This window comes from Mesocricetus auratus, unplaced genomic scaffold, assembly GCF_017639785.1.
Source record: "Mesocricetus auratus isolate SY011 unplaced genomic scaffold, BCM_Maur_2.0 Super-Scaffold_100021, whole genome shotgun sequence".
Classification (NCBI taxonomy): Eukaryota; Metazoa; Chordata; class Mammalia; order Rodentia; family Cricetidae; genus Mesocricetus; species Mesocricetus auratus.
Genome location: NW_024429202.1, coordinates 26,854,766 through 26,875,495, shown reverse-complemented (window position 1 = coordinate 26,875,495; position 20,730 = coordinate 26,854,766). Strand labels below are relative to the sequence as shown.

Genomic DNA, 20,730 nt, shown 5'->3' with positions numbered 1-20,730 from the left:
CACCCGCAATTCCCCGATGGCGCCCCGATGGCGCCTCAGGTGCCTACGTTGCCATACAGCCTCGGGTGAGTTGCCATGCAGCCTCCCGGAACGCTCGGACCCGCTTGAACCAGTTCCTAGACCGGGCTCACCTCCGCGTCCCTTTCCCGGTGTATGGCTGCGCTCTTAAGGTCGCACGCCAGGTTCCCAAGGCTGCAATGGAGTAGTGAGGGTGAATCCAGCACCTCCCTGCTGCAAATGAGTAGTGAGGCCACTCAGCCTGTAGCTCGCAGACGTCCACAGCTGCACCTGAGGGTCTTTCTCTTTCTGGGACCTGCTGGCAAAGCGGGGACACCGGGATCTAGTCCCAACATGAAGCTCTTATCCCACACCCTTCTAGGAAGAAGAGGAGAGAACTGGAAAAGAGTTCACGGGAAAACGGGTGTCAGCATTTGGAGACAACACCCTCTCCCCCACCCACATCCTCTGTCTTCAGGAGTTTGAAGAACAGTCGTTGCTAAAGCCCCTGGGGTCCTGGAAAGGGAGCTGCTTTAAGGTTGTAGCTGAATTGGCAGAGTGCCTGCCTAGCATGAAGGAAGCTCTGGGTTTCATTTCCAGCGCCCCATAGGTCCCAGAATTCAAGAGGTGGAGGCAAGGGAAGCAGAAATTCAAGGTCACCCTCGCTTACACAGTGAGTTCAAAAAGAGGTTATGATATATGAAACCCTGTCTCATAAGGGGAGAAAAGGTGTCGCACCTGCCTGCGCAGCCTGCATCCGAGAATGTAGCGAGGTGGTCGGGATAGATGACACAGAGACCGGTAGGTTGCATTAAGAAAACTTTATGCTCCACAAGTCGGCTTAGGAGAACTCCCCAAGAAAAAACGCTTCCCTATTTAAGGACTTCTGCCATCCATACACACACAATTCTCCAACCGAGCTCTCACAGACTTCTCACCCTCCTGGCTGGTAGTTAATTCTCCGGCACCAGAATCGGGGAGAAACAACAGGGAGCAGGAAGAAGCATCTAGCCGTAGGGGGGATCAAAGTCATGGTGTTTCAGTGAGCGAGCCCTTATAGGAGCCCTACCAAGAGCTTTATGGCACTGAATTGTTTTCAGTAAACATGTTTTCAGTGAACATTGTCTTACAGCTGCCTACTCCCAGGCCGAAGGGGAAGTGGGTCTCTGTTCAAGGTCTGGTGTCCCCACAAAAAGGGAGTGTTTTGTTTTTAAACGATGAGGGACTGGTGAGATAGTTCAGTGGGTACAGGCACACTTGCCACCATGCATAACGACCTGGATTTGATACCTAGTACCCACGTGGCGGAAGGAGAAAATTGACTCCCGAAAGTCAATTTTGACAACGACACAGATTCTTGGTGAGGGCACATCCCCGCCACACACAACATAAAATAAACAGGGGGGCTGCCAGAACACAGGCTTAGTTTATGGGCTAGCACCGCCTGCAGGGTAGCCAAAGCATGTTAAGGGCTGCCAACCCTCTGCTGAGGAGGGCTGGGGGAAATCAGTTTGGGGTTGCCTGTGGAAGGGTAGGGCTAGGACTGAAAGTGCTTTAGGTACTGAAAGAGCAGTGGGGCCATTGGTAACAGGCTGTCAATTTAATGGTCGTCACAGTGTTTAAGTGAAGGAATGGGCAGCACCTTGAAAAACCAGACAAGAACTGGTTTGGGCTTCAGTATTTGATCTCTGTCCTTCATACTTCACTTTGCCAGCACAAAAACAGCCAGATGGTGTATTAGGGTATGTGTGGCTGTACCCAAAATTTGTTTTCATTGAAAGGGGGAAGAGGGCAGTAAGATGGTTCACTAGGTAATGACCTCGCTGCCAAGCCTGTCAATTATGAGTTCCATCCCCGGGACACACATAGTAGAAGGAGAAAACCACTTCCAAGAGCTATCCTCTGATCTCCTCATGCACAGCCTGTGCATAAACACACAAGTAAATGTAATTAAAAGACGCTTAGGGGGCCGGAGCAATGGCTCAACAGCTAAGAGCAGTGGCTGCTCTTCCAGAGGACCTGAGTTTAGTTTCTGTCACCTACATGTTGGCTCACAATGATCAGAAACTCCAGTTCTGACTCTGTCGCCCCCTTCTGGCCTTTACAAGCACTAGGCATGCACATGGCACAGATACACAGGTAAGTAAAATACTCATATGCATAAAATGAAATTCATTTTGGGGTCTCTCTGTGTAACCCTGGCTGTCCTGAACTCGCTCTTTAGACCAGGCTGGCTTGGAACTCACAGAGATCGGATGCCTCTGCCCCCCCCCAATGCATCACTACTGCCTGGCCAAATAAATTTTTTTAATGTTTTAGAAACTGCATTGACACCAATCCTTGAATTTCGTTACAAATTTTTAAAATTTGTGGTTTGTACACTCTAGTTTGCTGGACCTAGCTTAAATAGTGAGATGAGAGTAAAATCAGACTGGTTAAAATACTGAGGGTAGCCGGGTGGTGGTGGCACACACCTTTAATCCCAGCACTTGGGAGGCAGAGGCAGGCTGGTCTATAGAGTGAGTTCCAGGACAGCCTCCAAAGCCACAGAAAAACCGTATCTCAACTCCTCCCCCCAAATACTGAGGGTAAGTAACTGTTGAGTATTCAGCTTTATAAGGGACATCTGTGCCACCTCTACAAGGCTCAGGGAACATTGCATAGTGGTGATGGGGCCAGAAAGAATCTAAGAGCCAGATGAGAGGTGCCATGAAACATCGTCTTCTGGATATGACACAGCAGTTGCACCCATGAACTCATAACTCTGGGTGGGCCGATCAAAGAGCCATCATGGTTGAGACAGGAGGCCTCATCCCTCCCTGAGAAGCTGTGGGTGTTAACAGTATGGAAGGGGGGTCATATTCCTCAGTGGTGCAGCAACTGTTAAGTTTCCCTTACTCAAGTGAGTGACCCCTCTTACCCATGCCTAGTCAGGCAACCCCACTTCACTGCTGTGGGGTACACACACACCAAGGACAAGAAAGTAGGAAGGGGACTTGAGAAGAAGGGGATCTGCAGGAAGAGGAAGGGGATTATAGAGGACATGAGAAGAATATGATCAAAGTACATTACATGTGTATGGAACTATGGAGGAATACTGTTTCAAGCCTTTAAAGGCAGGCATTTAGACTATTGTGAGCTACTGAGGAGCCACTGATCATACTTGTGTGTTCTAAGGGGGTCAGCAGGGATGACTGAGGATGGTCAGTAATTGTGGGTTCATTGGAGGTCAGTGAATGTTACTAACAATGATCGGAAAATTGGTGTCATCTTGGGCAGGGTGCAGGTCAATGAATTAACTGAGAGGTCACAGAGACTTGCAGTATTGGTTCCCAAGGAAGCAGAAGGTGACCAGTAAATGCCACTGGGATTGCTGGTGCCTGGAGCATGGATTTGGGTTGGGTGACTCAGGGAGGCGTACATATGTCTATGACCTCGGTGAAGGTAGGGGTCACTGAAGCCAGGTCCGAGATGACTAATGACAGTCATTCTAAGCCTGGTCATTCCAGAACAAATGGAGGCGTGTCACTGCGGTATTGTGGAAGGTCTCTATGGAGCAGCAGTAGATATGACTGGCGGGCTGTGGTCATTGGATACTGGTGGTACCCAGGAGCAGTGGCTACTGAGAGGTCAGTGGAGCAGCTATGGTAATAAGCAGGGGGCGGGAAAGCTGACCAGTGCCTGGGGAATCTCTGCTTTGCTAGCTGGAGATCCTGAGAATCCAACCTGGAGGCCCAGTGCAGTCTATTTCTCCAGAAGGAGGTATCCTTTCTGGAGAAAAGGGGTATCTTTTTCCCATAGGCTCAAGTTTGGCTAGTAAGTAGGTCTGCCCATCTGAATGCTGACTGGGAAGATGAGGTAGGTCTCCACTGGGGTATTGCTCTATGGAGATATTTTGTCTTCTGCTCGGCTGGGATTAATCTTAGTCGGCAAGGAAAGAGCGGCTCTATTTCTCTGGGACCACTGATCTGTATAAATGTCTACCTTCTCATCTGTCTAAAAGTCTGTCTGGCCACCCAGATGGGAGTCTGTTTTCTTGGGATTCTGTCTCTCTTAAGGGTTAATCTTGATTGTCAACTTGACACATCTGAGGAGAGGGGACCTCAGTTGGAGAACTGTCTCTGTTCCATCAGCTTGGCTTGTAGACATGAATGGGGGTGTATGTTTCTAAACTGCTACTGGATGTGGTGGGTCCAGCCCATGGTGGGTAGTACTACCCCAGGCAGGTAGGTGGCCCTTGGCTGTATAAGAAAGCTGGCAGGGGAAAAAAAGTGTAATTTGAAGAAAGGTGACTGGGCCCAAATAGGAGGAAGTGAGCCAGTACGGCAGCATTCCTCAGAGGGCTCTGCTTCAGTCCCGCCTCCCGGTTCTGAGGAGTTCCTTCCGTGGCTTCTCTCAGTGATGGACCATGACCTGTAAGTCAAATAAACTTTTTCTTCCCTTAGATAGGGTTTCTATTACTGTGATCACTATGACCAAAAACAACTAGGGGAGGAAAGGATGTATTCACTTACACTTCCAAATCACAGTCTATCTTCAAATGAAGTCAAAGCAGGAACTCAAGACAGGAGCCTGGTAGGCAGGAACTGAGCCAGACACCACGGAGTGTTCTTACTGGCTTGCTCAACTGCTTTCTTAGGAACAGCAGCCCAAGGGTGGGACTGCCCATAGTGAGCTTGGGTCCTCTTACATCAACCATCAGTCAAGAAAATAGACCGCAGGCAAGTCTGCTGGGGGCATGTTATCAGTTGAGATTTCCTTTTCCCAAATACTATGGTTTGTGTCAGGCTGATATACAACTTGCCAGGACACTCTCCAAGTTGTCTTTGGTCACGATGTTTGTAACTGCTACTCAAAACAACTTGATCAGAAATTGGTACTAGGCGTGGGTTTTTGCTGTGCTGAACCTGACAGTGTTGATTTGTGGGAGGACTGTAGAGGATTTTGGCTCTTTGGACTGGAAAAGTCATCGAGTATTAATGAACTGTTCTGTAGGACCTTGGAAGAGAAGATGAGGGGGACCGGCTTACAGTGTTTCTGAGGGACGTCAGAGAATCTTTCTCAGTTCCATTTGTGTGGTAGATCTGAATCCAGAACCTGGAAGCAAAACCTTCTTTGCTCTACTGGGACAATGGATGCTGGAAAAGGAGTTGCAGTTAGAAAGAGGCCAGAATGATTGAGGTGAAATCTGGAAACTATTTCCCCTGGGTCAATATATAGAAGGGGTCGTCTGGGCTGGGGGCAAGGCTGCATCTCAAGCTGGTAGCTGAACTTGGTCATGCGTAAAAGCCTCCCACAGGGAATTGGTCTGTAGGCATAAAGGGGCATCATCAAGAGCAAGGAAGACTAGTCAGGGGGCAGTCTCTCCGCAGAGACGCTATTGGTAGAGGTGCAGTCTCAGGTTCAGTGGAAGCCAGCACTGAAGGGGTCACGAAGCTGAAATTTGGCACCATGAAAGGCTCAGGGTCCAGGAGGAGGCCAAGAGAAGCCATTGGTGAAGGTGGCTTCCTAGCTGCAGTGGAGACCCCAGCATATTGGAGACTATGGGATGTCAGCCAAGGACAGTTAACAGAGAGGAGCCAGCCGGCGCTTCCTAGACAATCTGTGTGTGCTGCAGATAGCAGAGGCAGAGAAATGGGACTGTCTTACTGTTCTATTGCTGTGAAGAGACACCGTGCCCGAGGCAGCTTATAAAATTCAGTATTTAATTCAGGGATTGCTTACCGTTTCGGGGAATGAATCCACGACCACCGTGGTGGGGAGCGTGGCAGCAGGCATGGTGCCGGAGCAGTAGCTGAGAGCTCACACATCCCCGCGCAGCAAACAGACGGGAAGACTGGGCTTTCTAAACCTCAAAGCCCACCCTGTGACACGCCTCCTCCAAGGCCACACCTAACACTTCTTAAGCAGTCCACCAGCTGGGAATCAAACATATCTGAGGCCATGGGTGCCATTCTCCTCCAAACTACCACAGATGCCCATCCTTTGGGGCTCAGAGGAGTGAGCACCTGATGTCAAACACTGAGCTGCAAACATTGTGCAGCACCGCTGGACTTGGGTTTTGCTTTGATCTGACTATAACTGTTCCGGGGTTGATCCCTCGTGGAATAAGGAAGTTTGCAGCAGGCACTCTCCATTATAACCACAGTAACTTGTAAGTCAAAGAAACCCTTTCCTCCTCAGGCTTTTGGTCAGGGTGCTTGCTGATCACAGCAACCAAAAGCAAACTGGAGCAGAAATGGGTCCAGGTAAAACCGGTCAGACTGACTGCTGGCAAAAGAGAGGGCAGGAATGTTTGACTCTGAGGCACTACAGAGAAAACAATGCTCAGGGTTTGCCCCACAGGCCACTCAAGACTGAAGACTGAGTGCTGTGAGGACCCAGTCTGAACGGCTGTTTCAAAGGGGGAAAACCTGGGAGACAGTGCTTTAACTAGGGGCAGTGGGGAGATTCTTTGATGCTACCGATAGCCCCTAATACACAATTGCTCTCTGGCTTCCTTTTCCATTGGACCAAAAAAGTTCAACGAATGGTGTGGAGAAAGAAGACGTCAAACACCCTCCCCGACACATACATTTCACTGCTTCGCTGTTAAGAAACACTCAGTCTTTGAAAGCTGTCCCCCTGGCCATCTACAAGCTTGACATTTCACAAACAGAAGGCACACCCCTCCCCATGTGCAAACCGGGAGTTTGAGCTCAGCAGTGCCCAGGAGCTCAGTTTCCCGCAGAGCTCCTCTGGGGCTCCCCAGTCTCCTCGGATTTCGGTATTCTGAATCGATGATTCCTTCCTTGGAACAAGATCAGTCTCTCAGGGCTACAGGTACACACACAGCCAAGGAGAAAGCCACCCTGCACTTCAGTGCCCTCTGGAGGCTGAATGGTGATAGTGTGACTGTCAACAGGATCTACTATTACCTAGGAGGCACACCTGTAAGAGATTACTTAGCCTCTAGGCCAGTGATTCAACCTGTGGGTGGCAACCCCATCAAACTTCTTGTCTCCAACAATATTTACACTATGTTCAAAAAGTAGAAAAATTACAGCCATATATCAATATACATAAAGTAGCAATGACAATAATTTCATGGCCGGGCCGTGGTGGCACATGCCTTTAATCCCAGCACTCAGGAGGCAGAGGCAGGCAGATCTCTTGTGAGTTCAAGGCCAACCTGGTCTACAAGAGCTAGTTCTAGGACAGCCTCCAAAGCCACAGAGAAACCCTGTCTCGAAAAACAAAACTAACTAACTAATTTTATGGTTGAGGGGGTCACTACAACTGTATTAAAGGGTCAATCAGCCTTAGGAAGGTTGAAAAGCACTGCTCTAGACAAACATGTGAGATACTGTGTTAGGCTGAGTCTAAAACCACCTTAAAAATTGGTGGCACCATTCCCTGGGCTTAAATCCTGGACTGAACAGAAGCTAGCTGAGTAGCAGTGTGCCCTACTCTGTTTCCTATGTTACTTCAAACTCTTACTGCCATGACTTCCCTGTCCCAAGGAACTGTCTTGGAACTTCGAGCCAAAACCAGTCTTTCCGTAAGTGACTTCTCAGGGTGTTTTGACAGAAGTTGCAGCTGAGAAGTGGGGTTGCCTCACCGTGTGCTTTGTAGACTCAGGGGAGCCTGTCTGATTGGAGGAATGAGAGTTTAGAACTTTGGGCTGGAAAAGCAACTGAGAACTGCCAGCAGAGCGTAAAGGGCTTAAAACTGTGTCACACTCGAAGAGTATGGCTTCATTCTGCCATGTCCTGAGAGCTGGAGTGAAACTGAATTTAAAGTTAATGGACAAAGACAGGGAGCAGCCAGGCTAGTGATGAGGATGCAACTATAACCGTTAAAGCAATCAGTACCACTGAGGGAAAGCATTTGTCAAGGCACTTGAATTACAGAATGCCTGCAGGGAAAATCCCACCCACCCACCTAAAGCTCCAACTTGTGAAAGTGCAAATGTATTATAAAGAGCCTGAACCAACAGTTCAGAGGGTTCCCTGTTCCTGGAAAGGAACTGCTTAGTAAAGTGTCGTCAGCCCACCTCCCAGGTGAGCACCAAAGTTAATACAGCTGTGGTCCAAGGATACCAGGCTACATCACATCTTAGCAGCAGAACTTGGCAGCACCATATCTATGTGGGTCCTGGTTTTTCAGCCATGAAAGATGCAAGACTGAAGGGTTCAAGGAGTTGTATTGCAGGTTTCAAAGAGCAGACAAAGCCGGGCAATGTGGCAGGGTTGGTACAAGAGGTTACTGCATGAAGCTGTGATGGTAAAGCCTAAACTGCAACGGAGACCTCAGGATACTGGAGATACCAGGACCATGAGATTAATGCCGTTCCCAGCTTTGAAAATGACATCTTCCCAGTGGTGGCGCACACCTTTAATCCCAGCACTCAGGAGGCAGAGGCAGGACCAGCCTTGGTCTACAGAGTTAGTTCCATGTCAGTCAGGGCTACACAGAGAAACCATGTCTTGAAAAACAAAACAACTTAGATTCTCTTTCAGAAAACTGAGGTTCAGCATTCACATGGTGACTCACAACTGTCTAACTCCAGACCAAGGGATCCTTCACCCTCTTCTGCTCTCCTCGGGCACCAGGCATTCAAGTGGTACACGGGCGCATGTGCAGGCAAACACTCTTACACATAAAGTAAAAGTACAGACATAGAGACATCCTATTCTTAGACTAACTACAAATGCATTTGAAAGAAGGCTCTCTGCAGATATAATGAAGTTCAGAACTGTGTAAATAAGGAGACCCTCCCAGACCACAGGCCGTAAACACAATGACACAGGTCCTCGTAAGAGAAGCATTCAAGACGTTTGGTAGACAGAAGCGTGGAAGACAAAGGCTGGCACTAGGGTGCTATTGTCAACAATAAGGAATGTCAAGGGTTGCTGGCAACCATCGCATGCCAAAGAGCAAACAGATCCCCACCCCAACACTCAGCCTTAGGAGGGAGTGAACCCTGACCTTGTACCATGACCTCTAAAACTAACAAATTTCTGTTGAATTACCTGGTCCACAGTAATTTCTTATGGCAGCTATAAGAAAACAACACAGAACATGACATGGTTTTACTTGTTTTAAAATTTAACAAACACACACACATAGGTCCATTCTTCAAGGATGGAGCAAAGCCATGTAGGATCCCAGAGGCCTTGCAGAGGAACAGGATTCATGAGTTGTAATGGTCACCTCATCCCAGACTTTCCAGAACACTGGCCTCCGTGGGTCCTACGTCTCCCTTTCAGCTCTTCTTAGTGGGCCTCAAGGCCCTTGCACAAGCCATCCAGATGGCTTCTGCTATCTCACACCATCACTGGGCTTTCATGATTCCATGCAGACATCTGCCTTATCCTGTCATGACATGCTTCCTCAGAGGCCTCCTTCTACCTGCACGATGGATCTCATCGCCAATTCTCTCTGTAAACTCTCGGGCAATGCAGGGTCTTGACAACCACTCTACACAAACCCAGGATCCCTGGAGATGCACAGGTTGTGGGTACAGGGAAGGGGTTGGGAGGGGCTGGGGCACAGACTTAGAACCTTGAGGCACCTCCCTGTGCGCTGTTGGATAGGCCCATGCACAAGTGTCACCATGCCTCCTATAAAAGAGGGAGGATGCATCTACTTGGCACAGGGACCCCACTGAACTGCTAAGTTAGGCCGGCACTTGAATGGGGTCAACTTGCTGCTGGTGAAAAAGACTCACCCTTAAACCATCTAAATAAGTGCTCACAGGGCCCAACTCTCAGAGACACCACGCATTTTCCAGTGGGGAGTCTGTACCACCATCCCCAGCCTGAGAGGGACTGTTTATACTCCACATAAAACTAGGCCTGAGGACACTCCACAGTCAGAAGGTCTTCAACCCATGGACACTCCATGGGCTTCATCTTTCACGTTTGGCCTGACAGAGAGTAGGTCCACTGTGACCAGTTAGAGGCAGTTGGGTAGCATGATGACAGAGGATTTATTTAGATCTTTCCAGTCCCCACTTGGGATTATAAATGTCTGTGAGAGCTGGGCGTTGGTGGCCCACGCCTTTAATCCCAGCACTTGGGAGGTAGAGGCAGGCGGATCTCTGTGAGTTCGAGGCCAGCCTGGTGTACAAGAGCTAGTTCCAGGACAGCCTCCAAAGCCACAGAGAAACCCTGTCTCGAAAAACCAAAAAAAAAAAAAAACCCCAAAAAAACAAAAAAAAACGTCTGTGAGCAATTCCTGCCTGACTGGTGGGCGGGCGGGCAGCTCACTCGGTGCTCAGGAAGACCCTCTTGCGGGCAGTGTTGGTATAGGGGTGCCAGCGCCATTCCACGTCCGCTGTGGCCTCCTGCTCCAGTGTGCCCAGGCGAATCATGTACACTGGGGTCGGGAGAAAGACGCGTCATCCCATGTGCAACAAGCCCCTCATTTTACCCCGTCCCCTACCATAAACAAAGCCAAACTCACACTTCAGCTCAAATCGAGGCCCAACCTCAGTCAGCTCAACATTGCGGTGGTCTGTCTTCTTGTAGACATGGTGCCTGGAAGAAAGGAGCAGAGATAGGTATGTAAGTCAGTAGGGCTTTGGGTCAGTCAAAAGTCCACAAAGGTCACGATGCCCCATATTCAGCGCTATAGGCCCACCGGAATGAAATGTAGTCGTCCTGGTTTGCAAAGGTGATGACCCGGTGGCTGTCGTCTTTTGGCACAGGGAACAGGTAACGAAGGATGTCAGACACCTGGGGCACAGGAAAGGAGAGTGGCAAGTGGCGGGCCTGCTCCCTGCTCCCCACTCCGACTCCCCCCCAAGGCTCCCTTACCTACCCGCTTGCCCAGCCGGGAGGTAAAGCCGTGAGTGATGAGGTGAGGCTTAGCCTCTGACATGGTGCCCAGGTCAGGGATGTCGTGCCGCATGACCACATTGCACAGTGTGAAGTAGGCGGTGGGACCGAAGGGCAGATGGCTGACAATGAGCCCCACTGTAGGGTACAGGCTGTCAGACATTCTGCCATGACAACAGCCCTAGCTCCCTTCCCCTCCAGCAGGCCTTACCAGGTGTGCCTCGATGCTCATGAACAACCAAAAGGTCAGTGACCCCATTGGCTTTGCATGCTCGCACCAGTGCTCCAACCTCATGCCGACCTCGGTTCATGCGCTGGGCACCCGGGAACACCAGCTTCAATTCCTGCCCATGGACCAATGTCACATTAGAACTGGTGCCACCGGCCATGGGCATCCCCTACTCCCCGTCCCCTAGTACCTTTGCAAACATCTTCAGACGAGAACTGGGGTCTCGAGAGGTAGTGATCATGATCTTAGGATCCTCAACCCCAGCCCATCGGTACTCATCATCTACATGGCTGGTCACACCTGTCGAGAGAACGAGACAAGAAAAATGCTGAGTCTGCTCAAGAGAACCCTCACTGATGGAATGCACCTCTAGTGGCCAGGGGGGCGGCCACCATTGGTTACCAAGCACAACTGAGAACACGAACTGGGCAAAACTCTGAACTGCTAAAACAAGCGGGCGGCTCCCTTTCCTCACAACAGTATCTATAGTCTCGGGTTCCTTTCCTGTTTATTACACAATGCAATGAAGGAGACATTTGGGTACCAGTGCTAAGGACAGTGTTCTGCTCCTGCAGATATTCTAGTGAGCAAAGGGGGAAAGCTCCTGTGTTCATCATTGTGTAAAAGGAACTGAAAGCATTCATTGAGGGAGAAGCCCTGAGACGCCACACAGGCAAACAGGAGGGAAGCTGGGGCGGGCACAGAAACAGCTCACCTGGACACTTCCATCAGGTGGGAAACTGCCCAGGGTGGCTGAAGAGGACAGGAAGCCCAGTGAGCAGAGAAGTTGGTTCAGTGTGGGAGAGGGCTGCACAACAGTTTTACCTTCCCCGCCAGCATCATCAAACTCCAGGGACCCCTGTAAGGCTAGAGCCTCCCGGCGTAGCTCAGTGGGAATCAGTTGGTTTTCTGTAAGGAAAAGACAGGGGGCTGAGTGTGACACAAGCAGGGTCCCATCAATTTATGACACTGTGGTTTACTAGTCTGCACAGATTTGACGGGAAAGCACTGTACTCCTTAACAGCCAGTACAGAAATCCAGGAGACAGAGAAGTAGCTACTTATTTCGTTGTGGAGACATGGTCTTGAGATGTGCATGGCCTTAGCTTCTAACTGCTGCGATTACAGGGTATGGCATGACACCCAGTTACCAATCTCTTTCACCTAACTGTCAACTTATGGCACCCAGGGGAGCTCATTTTCCAAAGCACTTTATCATTATCAGTATGTATTATTTTTATAACCAGACAAAACTTTAAGTTTTGGTAACTCAATGGTGGGCAGTTTGCTTGCAAGTCTAAGACCCTGGTGCTAAGGCACGCTACAAAAACAAAAGTTGCTTTTTTAAAAGAAACAGACTGCTCCTCATATAGGAAGGCAGACCAGTAACCCCGAAGTCTTCTCACCAGGAACCTAAGCCAGATGTGGTGGTCCATGCCTGGGCTTCAGAGGTAGAGGCAGATGGATCTCTATGAATTTGAGGCTGGCCTGGTCTACATAGTGAATTCCAGGCCAGTCAAGGCTACCAAGTAAAACCCTGACTCAAAAACAACAAAGCAAAACTATATAAAAAGAACATTGCTAGTCTTGATGCATAGAACACTTCAAGGTGCGTAGCCTCAGCTGGTTGTGGGTCCAACTTCTGTGGACTAATGTGGGCAGTCAGTGGCTAAGCTGTAGTGTGTCCACTCTGGAAAATAAAGCACATTTCATACCCCATCCATAGGCCCAGTTCTGCTCTCCAGCATGTAGGGATAGAGGGGAGGGTCATGGCAGCAGCATTCCATCTAGTTACCAATTGAGAATAATTTCCTATGTGCCATAGAAAAGGATTATCCCCAGGGATACTCACAAAAAGGAATGTCTAGCCATACCTGGGATTTTAGAAACAATTAGAAATAGAGTATCCACACCCAAACAAATACAGCAGTCAAACACATATACTCTAATATCTTTAGACTTAAAATTCTAAATAGGAGTGGGGTGGTGGTGGCTCACGCCTTTAATCCCAGCACTCGTGAGGCAGAGGCAGGCGGATCTCTGTGAGTTCGAGGCCAGGCTGGACTAACAGCCTCGGAAACCCTGTCTCGTAAATACCAAAAAACAAAAACAAAAAACTCTAAATAGGTATAATATAAGCAAAAATAATAGCTTAAAAATGGCTTCTTTCTGTCTGGGGTTGGAGAGATAGCTCAGCGGTTAAGAGCACTGGCTGGTCTTCTAGATGTCCTGAGTTCAATTCCCAGCAACCACATGGTGGCTCACAACCATCTGTAATGAGATCTGGTGCCCTCTTCTAGCCTGCAAGCATACTTGCAGGCAGAACACTGCATACACAAATAAATAAATAAATAAATAAATAAATAAATTTTTTTTCTTTTTTTTTTTTTCTTTTTTTTTGGTTTTTTGAGACAGGGTTTCTCTGTATTGTTTTGGAGGCTGTCCTGGAACTTGCTTGGTAGACCAGGCTGGCCTCAAGCTCAGAGATCCGCCTGCCTCTGTCTCACAAGAGCTGGGATTAAAGGCGTGCACCACCAATGCCCGGCTTCTTCCTTCCTTCCGAGTCAAGGTTTCTTTGTGTAGCCCTGACTGTCCCTGAACTTGCTCTGTAGACCAGGCTGGCCTTGAACTCCACCTGCTTCTGCCTTCCTAGTGCTGGAATTAAAGGCATGTACCACCAATGCCCAGTAAAAACAAAACAACAAAAAAATGGGTTCCTTTTAATGCAATATTTAATATAGTGATCATTATAAATGCTAATATATTGATCATTTTTTCTTTGCTATTTCTGTGTATGTGTGTGCTGGCCTGAGTTTACATGCACACGTATGAGGGTGGCTGCTGAGGCCAGGGGACACTGGACACCCTGGAAGTGGGGTTGTGAGCCACTCCATGTAGGTACTGGGAAATGAATTTGGATTCTCAGTAAGTGCAGCCGGGCAATATTGGTCTTTAATCCCAGCACTTGGGATTTTTTTTTCTTCTCAAAACAGGGGTTCTTTGTGTAGCTCTGTACACCAGGCTGGCCTTGAATTCACAGTTTCCCGAATGCTGGGATTAAAGGCGTGTACCACCACTGATGGGCTCTTTTTTTTTTTTTAGCTATGAAGACGGGTCACAGATGCTTAACACTATGCTTATATAGCCCAAACTGATGCAGCCGGAGCAAGCCTTGGTCCTCCTGCCTCTATCTCCCCAGCTCAGGATTACAGGCACAGGCTACTAGGCCCAGTTTAATCATGCTGGAGTCAGAATCCAGAGCCTCCTTCGTGCTAGGCAAGCAGTTTAACAACTGAGGTACAATCCTATTCCTAACACTATGCTTCTTTTTTTTTTTTTTTTTTTTTGGTTTTTAGACACAGGGTTTCTCTGTATTGTTTTGGAGGCTGTCCTGGAACTCGCTCTGTAGACCAGGCTGGCCTCGGATACACAGGGATCCACCTGCCCCTCTCTGCCTCCCGAGTGCTGGGATTAAAGGTGTGCGCCACCAACGCCCGGCAACACTATGCTTCTTAACTCAGACAAACTTTACACAACACATTTACAGTCCTAAAACCTAGGAAGAGCAAAATGAAGATTTAGTCAGAGGTACCAGGGGTGATATACAATCAGATAAGAGACATAAAGCTCACTGGATACAGAACCAACCAACCACGGCTAAATATGGCATTTCCAATGCAGCTGAGCGGTCCTACCTAACAGGCAATGAATGACTGCCTAAGTATGCTCTAGAAAGGACAAGTACCCCACCAGGATAGGGAGGCCTTACCTTCTAGGGCACGCTTGACTCGCTCCTTCTTCTCCTGAATGGATCGCTGCGCATCCTCCCGGGCCTTGCGGTACAGGTACTCGCGGCGCAGGCGAGCCTCCCGACGGAGCTAGCGAATAGTCAGGGTCACAGAACGGACAGGGTCCCGACCTCCGAGGACCGCAACCCGGCCTTCCATTAGTCCCCCTCCCCCGCCCCCATCAAGCCAAAACACGAACTCAAACATCCTACCATGTTGAGCGCCGCTCCGACACGAGCGTGTGCTCTTCAAGCGCCCGCCCGCACCACGCAGCGCTCCCTTCCGCCCTCAACCAAGAAGGCCTCAAAAAAGGCTTCACTCGAGTCGACGGCCGTCCAGAGTGCCCCATGTTAAGATGGCGGAGAGGGCGGGCGTCGCAAGGTTATTGGTCAGTCGGGCAGCCAATCAAATACCTGGACTCGGAATGTCACGTGCTTTACGACAGCCCCCGGATAAACGAGCTTGCCCACGGCTTCACTGAGACCTGAGTTGTCCACGCCGCCGGCTTGCGAAGAGCGGAAGCGGGAAACTGGATGGGTGGCTCCCTGGAATTAAGTTTAAGGCCGGACTTTTCATAGCCATCTGATTCGGGAACTGCTCCACTTCGGGCGCTAGCCCGAGTCCTGGTTCCCGGAGCGCCCTGGCAGTTGATACGGGTCACCCGGAGGTCGTAGCCTTTGACTTCCGGGCCACGACTAGAAACGCTCCCTAGGGGCGGGTCTCAGGCGCCGATTGGCTGTCGTGCAAATGGGCGGTGATTAAGCGGCTTGGAAGGAGGGGCTTAGCTCATCCGCGTCCTAACAGCGGCTGGGCCATGGCGGTCTCGGCCCTGCGGGAGGAGTTAGACTCGAGGTTCCTGCAGCTACTCAGCGACCTGGAGGAACTAGAGGCGAAGCGGGCGGCGTTGAACGCCCGGGTGGAGGAGGTGGACCACGGGGAATGGAGGGAGGGGCAGATGGCGAGCCCAGGGAGGGAAGGCGAGCCTGAAGGGTCTCCTGTCTCCCCAGGGATGGCTCTCGCTTGCCAAGGCTCGCTATGCCATGGGTGCCAAGTCGGTAGGGCCCCTGCAGTATGCCTCGCGTATGGAGCCTCAGGTCTGCGTGCGCGCCAGGTGAGAGGCCCTCGATGTAGAGTGGGTGGGAGAACGTCGGCCGGCGTGGCCAGAGATCCATCGTCCCCTTTCCTTCAGCGACGCCCAGGATGGACCCCAGACCTTCAGGGTGATCAAAGCTGATGCCCAGACCCCCGAGGAAGTGGGGCCCCGCGAGGCATGTAAGTCCCCTTTCCTCCTGTCAGCTCAAACTCACTGGTTAATGGAGCGCGTCTACACTGGAGATGGGAATGTCCTAGGAGGGCGGCTTTCCCTTATACTTTGATAGGAAGCTAGAGGTGGGCCGTTTATAGTGGGATAGGTTTTGCAGTCAAAGGAAGTCTCATCAGCCGAACAGAAAATATGCATCTCTGTATCTGGGCGCTTCCTGGAAATAAACCTCTAATCCTAGTTAGTCATTCCTAATGGGGAACTTCGGGGAAAACGGACAAGTCAGTCTGATCTTGTTGCCGGCAGACAGAATCAGATGTTCTGGAAGTCAATAGGCACAGAGTCGTCTGGATTACAAAGGGAAGAGTAGTACTATTTCCAGACACCCAAAAGAGTTTGGGGAAAATTTCTTTCTTTTTTTGTTTTTTTCAAGATAGAGTTTCTCTGTCCTGGAATTCCCTCTGAAGACCAGGCTGGCCTCGAACTCACAGAGATCGGCTAGCCTCTGCCCCCTGAATACTGGGGTTAAAGGCATGCGCCACCACACTCGGCTTGTTGGGGGAAATTTCTAACCTTAGGTGTTTTACAGGATCACAAACTTAGATTAATAAGATCGTTGTGGGCACAAGGACTGCATGGCCTTTAACCTTTCTTTCTCCAGCTCTACGAAGGCGCAAGGGCCCTACCAAGACCCAAGAGTCAGGGTCCCCTGTGGTCCCTCAAGATCCCTTGAACTGGTTTGGAATCCTGGTCCCTCACAGTCTGCGGCAGGCTCAGGCCAGCTTCCGGGATGGTGAGTGGACCCTGTTGTTGACTTTGTAGCCATGGACCGAATTCCAGCCTGCTATCCATAGGGAGCATGTGAGGACTCTGCAGGTTGACATCAGCAGACTGTGTTGAAGTCTGCTGGGGTTTTTCCCAAAGTGTTCGCAGGCTGTTCCCAGCATTTTAGGTTCATGTTTGGTAACTGCTAAGGGTATAATAGTAGCAGGGATACAATGGAAGGTTTGTTCTGTATAGGAGAAAGACAATGTATAATAGATAGGCAAACAAATAGGCTTTTGTTGTAGTTCCAGGCTCTGGAAGCCACGAAAAAAGTAACATGGGGGGGGGGGAGTGGGCTGGGGGCTGGTTTATGAAGATGGGACAGGAAAGGCCTCCCCGAGAAGATGAAGCTTTGTGAGTGGTCTGGATGGAGGAACTGGGTTCTAGCTCAGGAGATCAACTAGACCCCAGCTGGTCTAGTTTCCAGGGTAGAAGCCCTGGATAAGGGGGTATGGGAACTGGGGGAAAAGCAAAGAGGCCAGAGGGCTGGGGTCCAGCACAGCAGAGCCAGGAGCCAGGCCCTAGTGCGTCCATGGGCTGGTCCAGAATCAGGAGGAATCAGTAGGACCAACAGAGTAGCAAGAATCCTTGGGATGTTGGGTGGGGTCAGACTGGAGAACGGAGAGAGGAAGCAGGTGCCAGGATTGGCCAGCCATGGTATGTAGGTAGAGGCATTGGAAGTGAGGTAAAAAGTGGCAGCTTGCACTTGTTTTGAGAGCAGACGCCCCCATGTTTGCTAACAGCTTTAGATGCAGGAGTAAAGGAAAAAGAAGAGCCCGGAACTCTGGGAGGCTGGAGCTGTTTCACCTGTGGTGGCAGCAGGCAGCAGGCAGCAGCTGAGGGAAAGTTGAATGGCGACTGTGTGTGGGTTCTTGTGGTTTGACACCTGTGACTGGACTGGAACTCATTGTGGCGAGCACAGTGAGTCAGGGAGGCTTTTTTGCTTGAGGGGATGATGGTTTAGCACAGGTGAGGTGCTGGGAAGGTGAGGGTGTGGGTTAAGTGATTTCTTCTTCTCTCCCCAGGCCTTCAGCTGGCTGCGGATATAGCCAGCCTCCAGACTCGAATCAACTGGGGTCGGAGTCAGCTCCGGGGCCTCCAGAAAAAGCTGAAGGAGTTGGATCCCGGGCCTGCCTGACCTGAAGCTGCCTCAGAAGGCACTGAACAGCCATCTTGATGCCACTGCCCTACTCAGACCGTCTTCATAATAGTCCCTGTCTCAGCCAGTGCCCCTCGTAGAAATGTCCTTAGTCTGCATTGTCTCAGCCAGTGCCCCTCGTAGAAATGTCCTTAGTCTGCATTGTCTCAGCCAGTGCCCCTCGTAGAAATGTCCTTAGTCTGCATTGTCTCAGCCAGTGCTCCTCGTAGAAATGTCCTTAGTCTGCATTGTTTCCAGCTTGGTGAGTTAGCAAGTTTGATGAGGCAAGCTGAGCAGTGTTGAAAGCAGCTTGTGTGAAAGCTCTTCTAGGTCCATGTTCTCACGGGGCCTCCCTCCCTTTGGGTGAGTTAGACAACAATCGGATAACCTCCAGTCAGCCAGCTTGGGATGATGAGACCCTGCGTGCATGGTGACCTGGAAGAAAAGGAGTCTGGAAACTTAGGCCAGCTCGGGACAATTCCAGTCAATAAAAATACCTCTGGCAGGGCATGGTACTGCATGCCTATAGTCCCAGCAACTCTAGAGGCTGAGGCAGGAGGATTGCTTAAGCCCTGGAGTTACAGACTACCCTGGGCAACAGACCTTTTCTTTAAAATTACATAAGACAACACACAGGCAAACACCAGAGTAGACTGTCGGGTAGGAGGGAGTATTAAAACGGGGGGGGGGGGGCACCTGACGTTCTTTCAATGGAATGGAAGGGACCTCCCACTTAATTTTTAGCAGTCAGCCTCTTTGCCTGCTGAACTTGCCATCCTGTGTCTGGGAACTGTACCATGCTGAACTTTTCTACTGAGCTGACTTTTGTCTGGAGACTTGTGTTTGGGGAGAGAAATTAACCGTTTGTGGGTGTAAATATTTCTTCCAAGTTTGTTAATTTTGCTTATATTGGCTTTTCTAGTTCTTAACTGTAAAGATATGTAAAACTTGTACAGAAAAACTGAATAAAGTAAAGGTTACAGTAACTCGCCAAGCTTTCATTTCTTAAATCTATTTTGCTGTGTGTATGTGTGTCTTGCCAGCATGCAGGTCCGTGCACCATGTGGTGGCCGAAAGCCCTCGGAGGCCAGCAAAGGGTGATGGAGCTCCGGAAACTTGAGTTACAGATGGTCGTGGGCGGCCACATGGGGGCTGGGAATCCCTGGGTCCTCTTGAAGAGCAGCCAGGGAGTTCTCTTTACCACTGAGCCATCAATCACTCCAGACTCTTAAGTCATTTTTTTTTCTAAAGAAAGTTGAATTTCTTAATTTTCTTTCTCAGATTTGGGATTGTATTAATGCAATAATAATAAACTTAATTTACTGTGGTTTCAGTTGGGTTGCTCAGTGAGTCGTGAGCCCGGCTCTTCTATCAAAGTTCAGGCTGTAAATTTTTAAATGATAAATAACAAAAAAAGGTTAACATCAGATTACAAGCCTGTGTGGGATAGGGAGCACTTCCTCCCCTTCTAGATTCTCTGGTGCCCGTATGCTTGGGGCTATGGTGACCAAAGAGAAAATGGCCTTCGTTTTGTTTTTAGTTTGAGAAGGCCACAGTGTGTAAACCTTGAGTAGCGTGATCGTACAGGAACTCACCAGTTTTTGCCTTCTGAGTTTTGGAAACGTTAAAGGCATTCACCACCACGCCAGGCGGCAGTGTCTTAACATCCTAGTGTCACTAAAGCGGCATCTCTGCGTGCAGAGAGGACGGAACGCAGTCGTAATGACCGCAAGTTCTAACTGCGGGAGGACCTCTGGTGGAACGCCGATCAAGCCACTGTCCACGGGATTGAGTCTAAGTGGAGCCCACAAAGGCGTTTACTGCGCGACTGCGCTTCCGGTGTGCCGGGCTCCGGTAAGCGCGACACTGCTGCTGGGCTTGGGTGAGGACAGTGCAAAGCGCTGTTGTCTGCTGACTTCGCCCCATTTCCACTCACCGAGGAGGTTCCATCCTTCCGCTCCCCCGACTGAGGCAGCCGCAGGAACCCCAGAAAGTGAAGATGCTGGAAGATCTAAGGGGTTGGGTTTGGGCAAGCATCTCTGCTGACGTAGGTGACATAGTATACAGAGCAGAGACACCTACCGGCAGCTCCCATATGGTCTAGCGGTTAGGATTCCTGGTTTTCACCCAGGCGGCCCGGGTTCGACTCCCGGTATGGGAACAGCATATCTCTTTTTTTTCTTTACTTTGAGAAGTAATTCGATGCTATACTTGTCTCCTTGCTACTCCTAACGCCTCACACAAAGCAATGGACTCCAATTGCGTCCCGAAGGCTCAGAAAACTTTTCGTCGTGGGATCATCAGTCTGCGAACAGAATTCAGCCTTCATCATAGCACTAACCAGTTATTTTGCCCAGCGGTAACTGCTTGCATCCAGCTACTATCAGTTCCAGGTGCAAAACTATAGATATTGGAGTAAAAAGTAATCTTTACTTTTTCAAAATAACGTTGCGGATTATGGGTATCGAGGATCCTTTTGCTGGCCCCTTCCCGGATTTCCTGGCCTTGAGTAGAAGGAAAATGCGGTGTAGAAAGAGTAATGCGGAGATCTGGGGACTGAGGAGAGAGGGGACGGGGTGGGGTGGGGGGGTGGCGATGCCACATCCTGTAGCAAGAAGTGCGCCGGGCTGTGAGCGGCCACTGCAAGCTAGCGTCTGACCCATGTGTCCG

At 49.9% G+C, this 20,730-nt stretch overlaps 2 protein-coding genes and 1 non-coding gene across 3 annotated transcripts; 2 read left to right on the top strand and 1 right to left on the bottom strand.

Annotated features, from left to right (window-relative positions):
• Positions 1-9,066: 9,066 nt before the first annotated feature.
• Imp4 (IMP U3 small nucleolar ribonucleoprotein 4) lies at positions 9,067-15,207 on the bottom strand. Its single transcript, XM_040729296.1, has 9 exons — positions 15,049-15,207; positions 14,818-14,926; positions 11,875-11,958; positions 11,240-11,349; positions 11,032-11,164; positions 10,804-10,958; positions 10,624-10,718; positions 10,447-10,520; positions 9,067-10,359 (listed from the first exon to the last, which is right to left on the bottom strand). Exons 1-9 carry the CDS (start codon positions 15,049-15,051, stop codon positions 10,247-10,249), a joined length of 876 nt encoding a protein of 291 aa, XP_040585230.1. The 5' UTR covers positions 15,052-15,207; the 3' UTR covers positions 9,067-10,246.
• A 302-nt stretch (positions 15,208-15,509) lies between these two features.
• On the top strand, positions 15,510-19,046 carry Ccdc115 (coiled-coil domain containing 115). Its single transcript, XM_005075415.4, has 5 exons — positions 15,510-15,761; positions 15,844-15,947; positions 16,026-16,108; positions 16,759-16,890; positions 17,948-19,046. The coding sequence occupies exons 1-5, from the start codon at positions 15,651-15,653 to the stop codon at positions 18,058-18,060; spliced, it is 543 nt and encodes a 180-aa protein (XP_005075472.1). The 5' UTR covers positions 15,510-15,650; the 3' UTR covers positions 18,061-19,046.
• A 1,103-nt stretch (positions 19,047-20,149) lies between these two features.
• Positions 20,150-20,221, top strand: Trnae-uuc. Its single transcript has one exon. It is a non-coding gene; the product is annotated as a tRNA-Glu (tRNA).
• Positions 20,222-20,730: the final 509 nt, after the last annotated feature.

Bases quoted from the DNA above. Each gene is read 5' to 3' on its own strand.
- Ccdc115 (XM_005075415.4), top strand. From the start codon at position 15,651: ATGGCGGTCTCGGCCCTGCGGGAGGAGTTAGACTCGAGGTTCCTGCAG. The intron at 15,762-15,843 runs GTGGACCACGGG...CTGTCTCCCCAG, and splicing joins TGAACGCCCGGGTGGAGGAG to GGATGGCTCTCGCTTGCCAA. The intron at 16,891-17,947 runs GTGAGTGGACCC...TTCTCTCCCCAG, and splicing joins TCAGGCCAGCTTCCGGGATG to GCCTTCAGCTGGCTGCGGAT.
- Imp4 (XM_040729296.1), bottom strand. The intron at 11,165-11,239 runs GTACTAGGGGAC...GTCCATGGGCAG, and splicing joins GTCTGAAGATGTTTGCAAAG to GAATTGAAGCTGGTGTTCCC. The intron at 10,360-10,446 runs GTGAGTTTGGCT...TCCCGACCCCAG, and splicing joins GCCTCGATTTGAGCTGAAGT to TGTACATGATTCGCCTGGGC.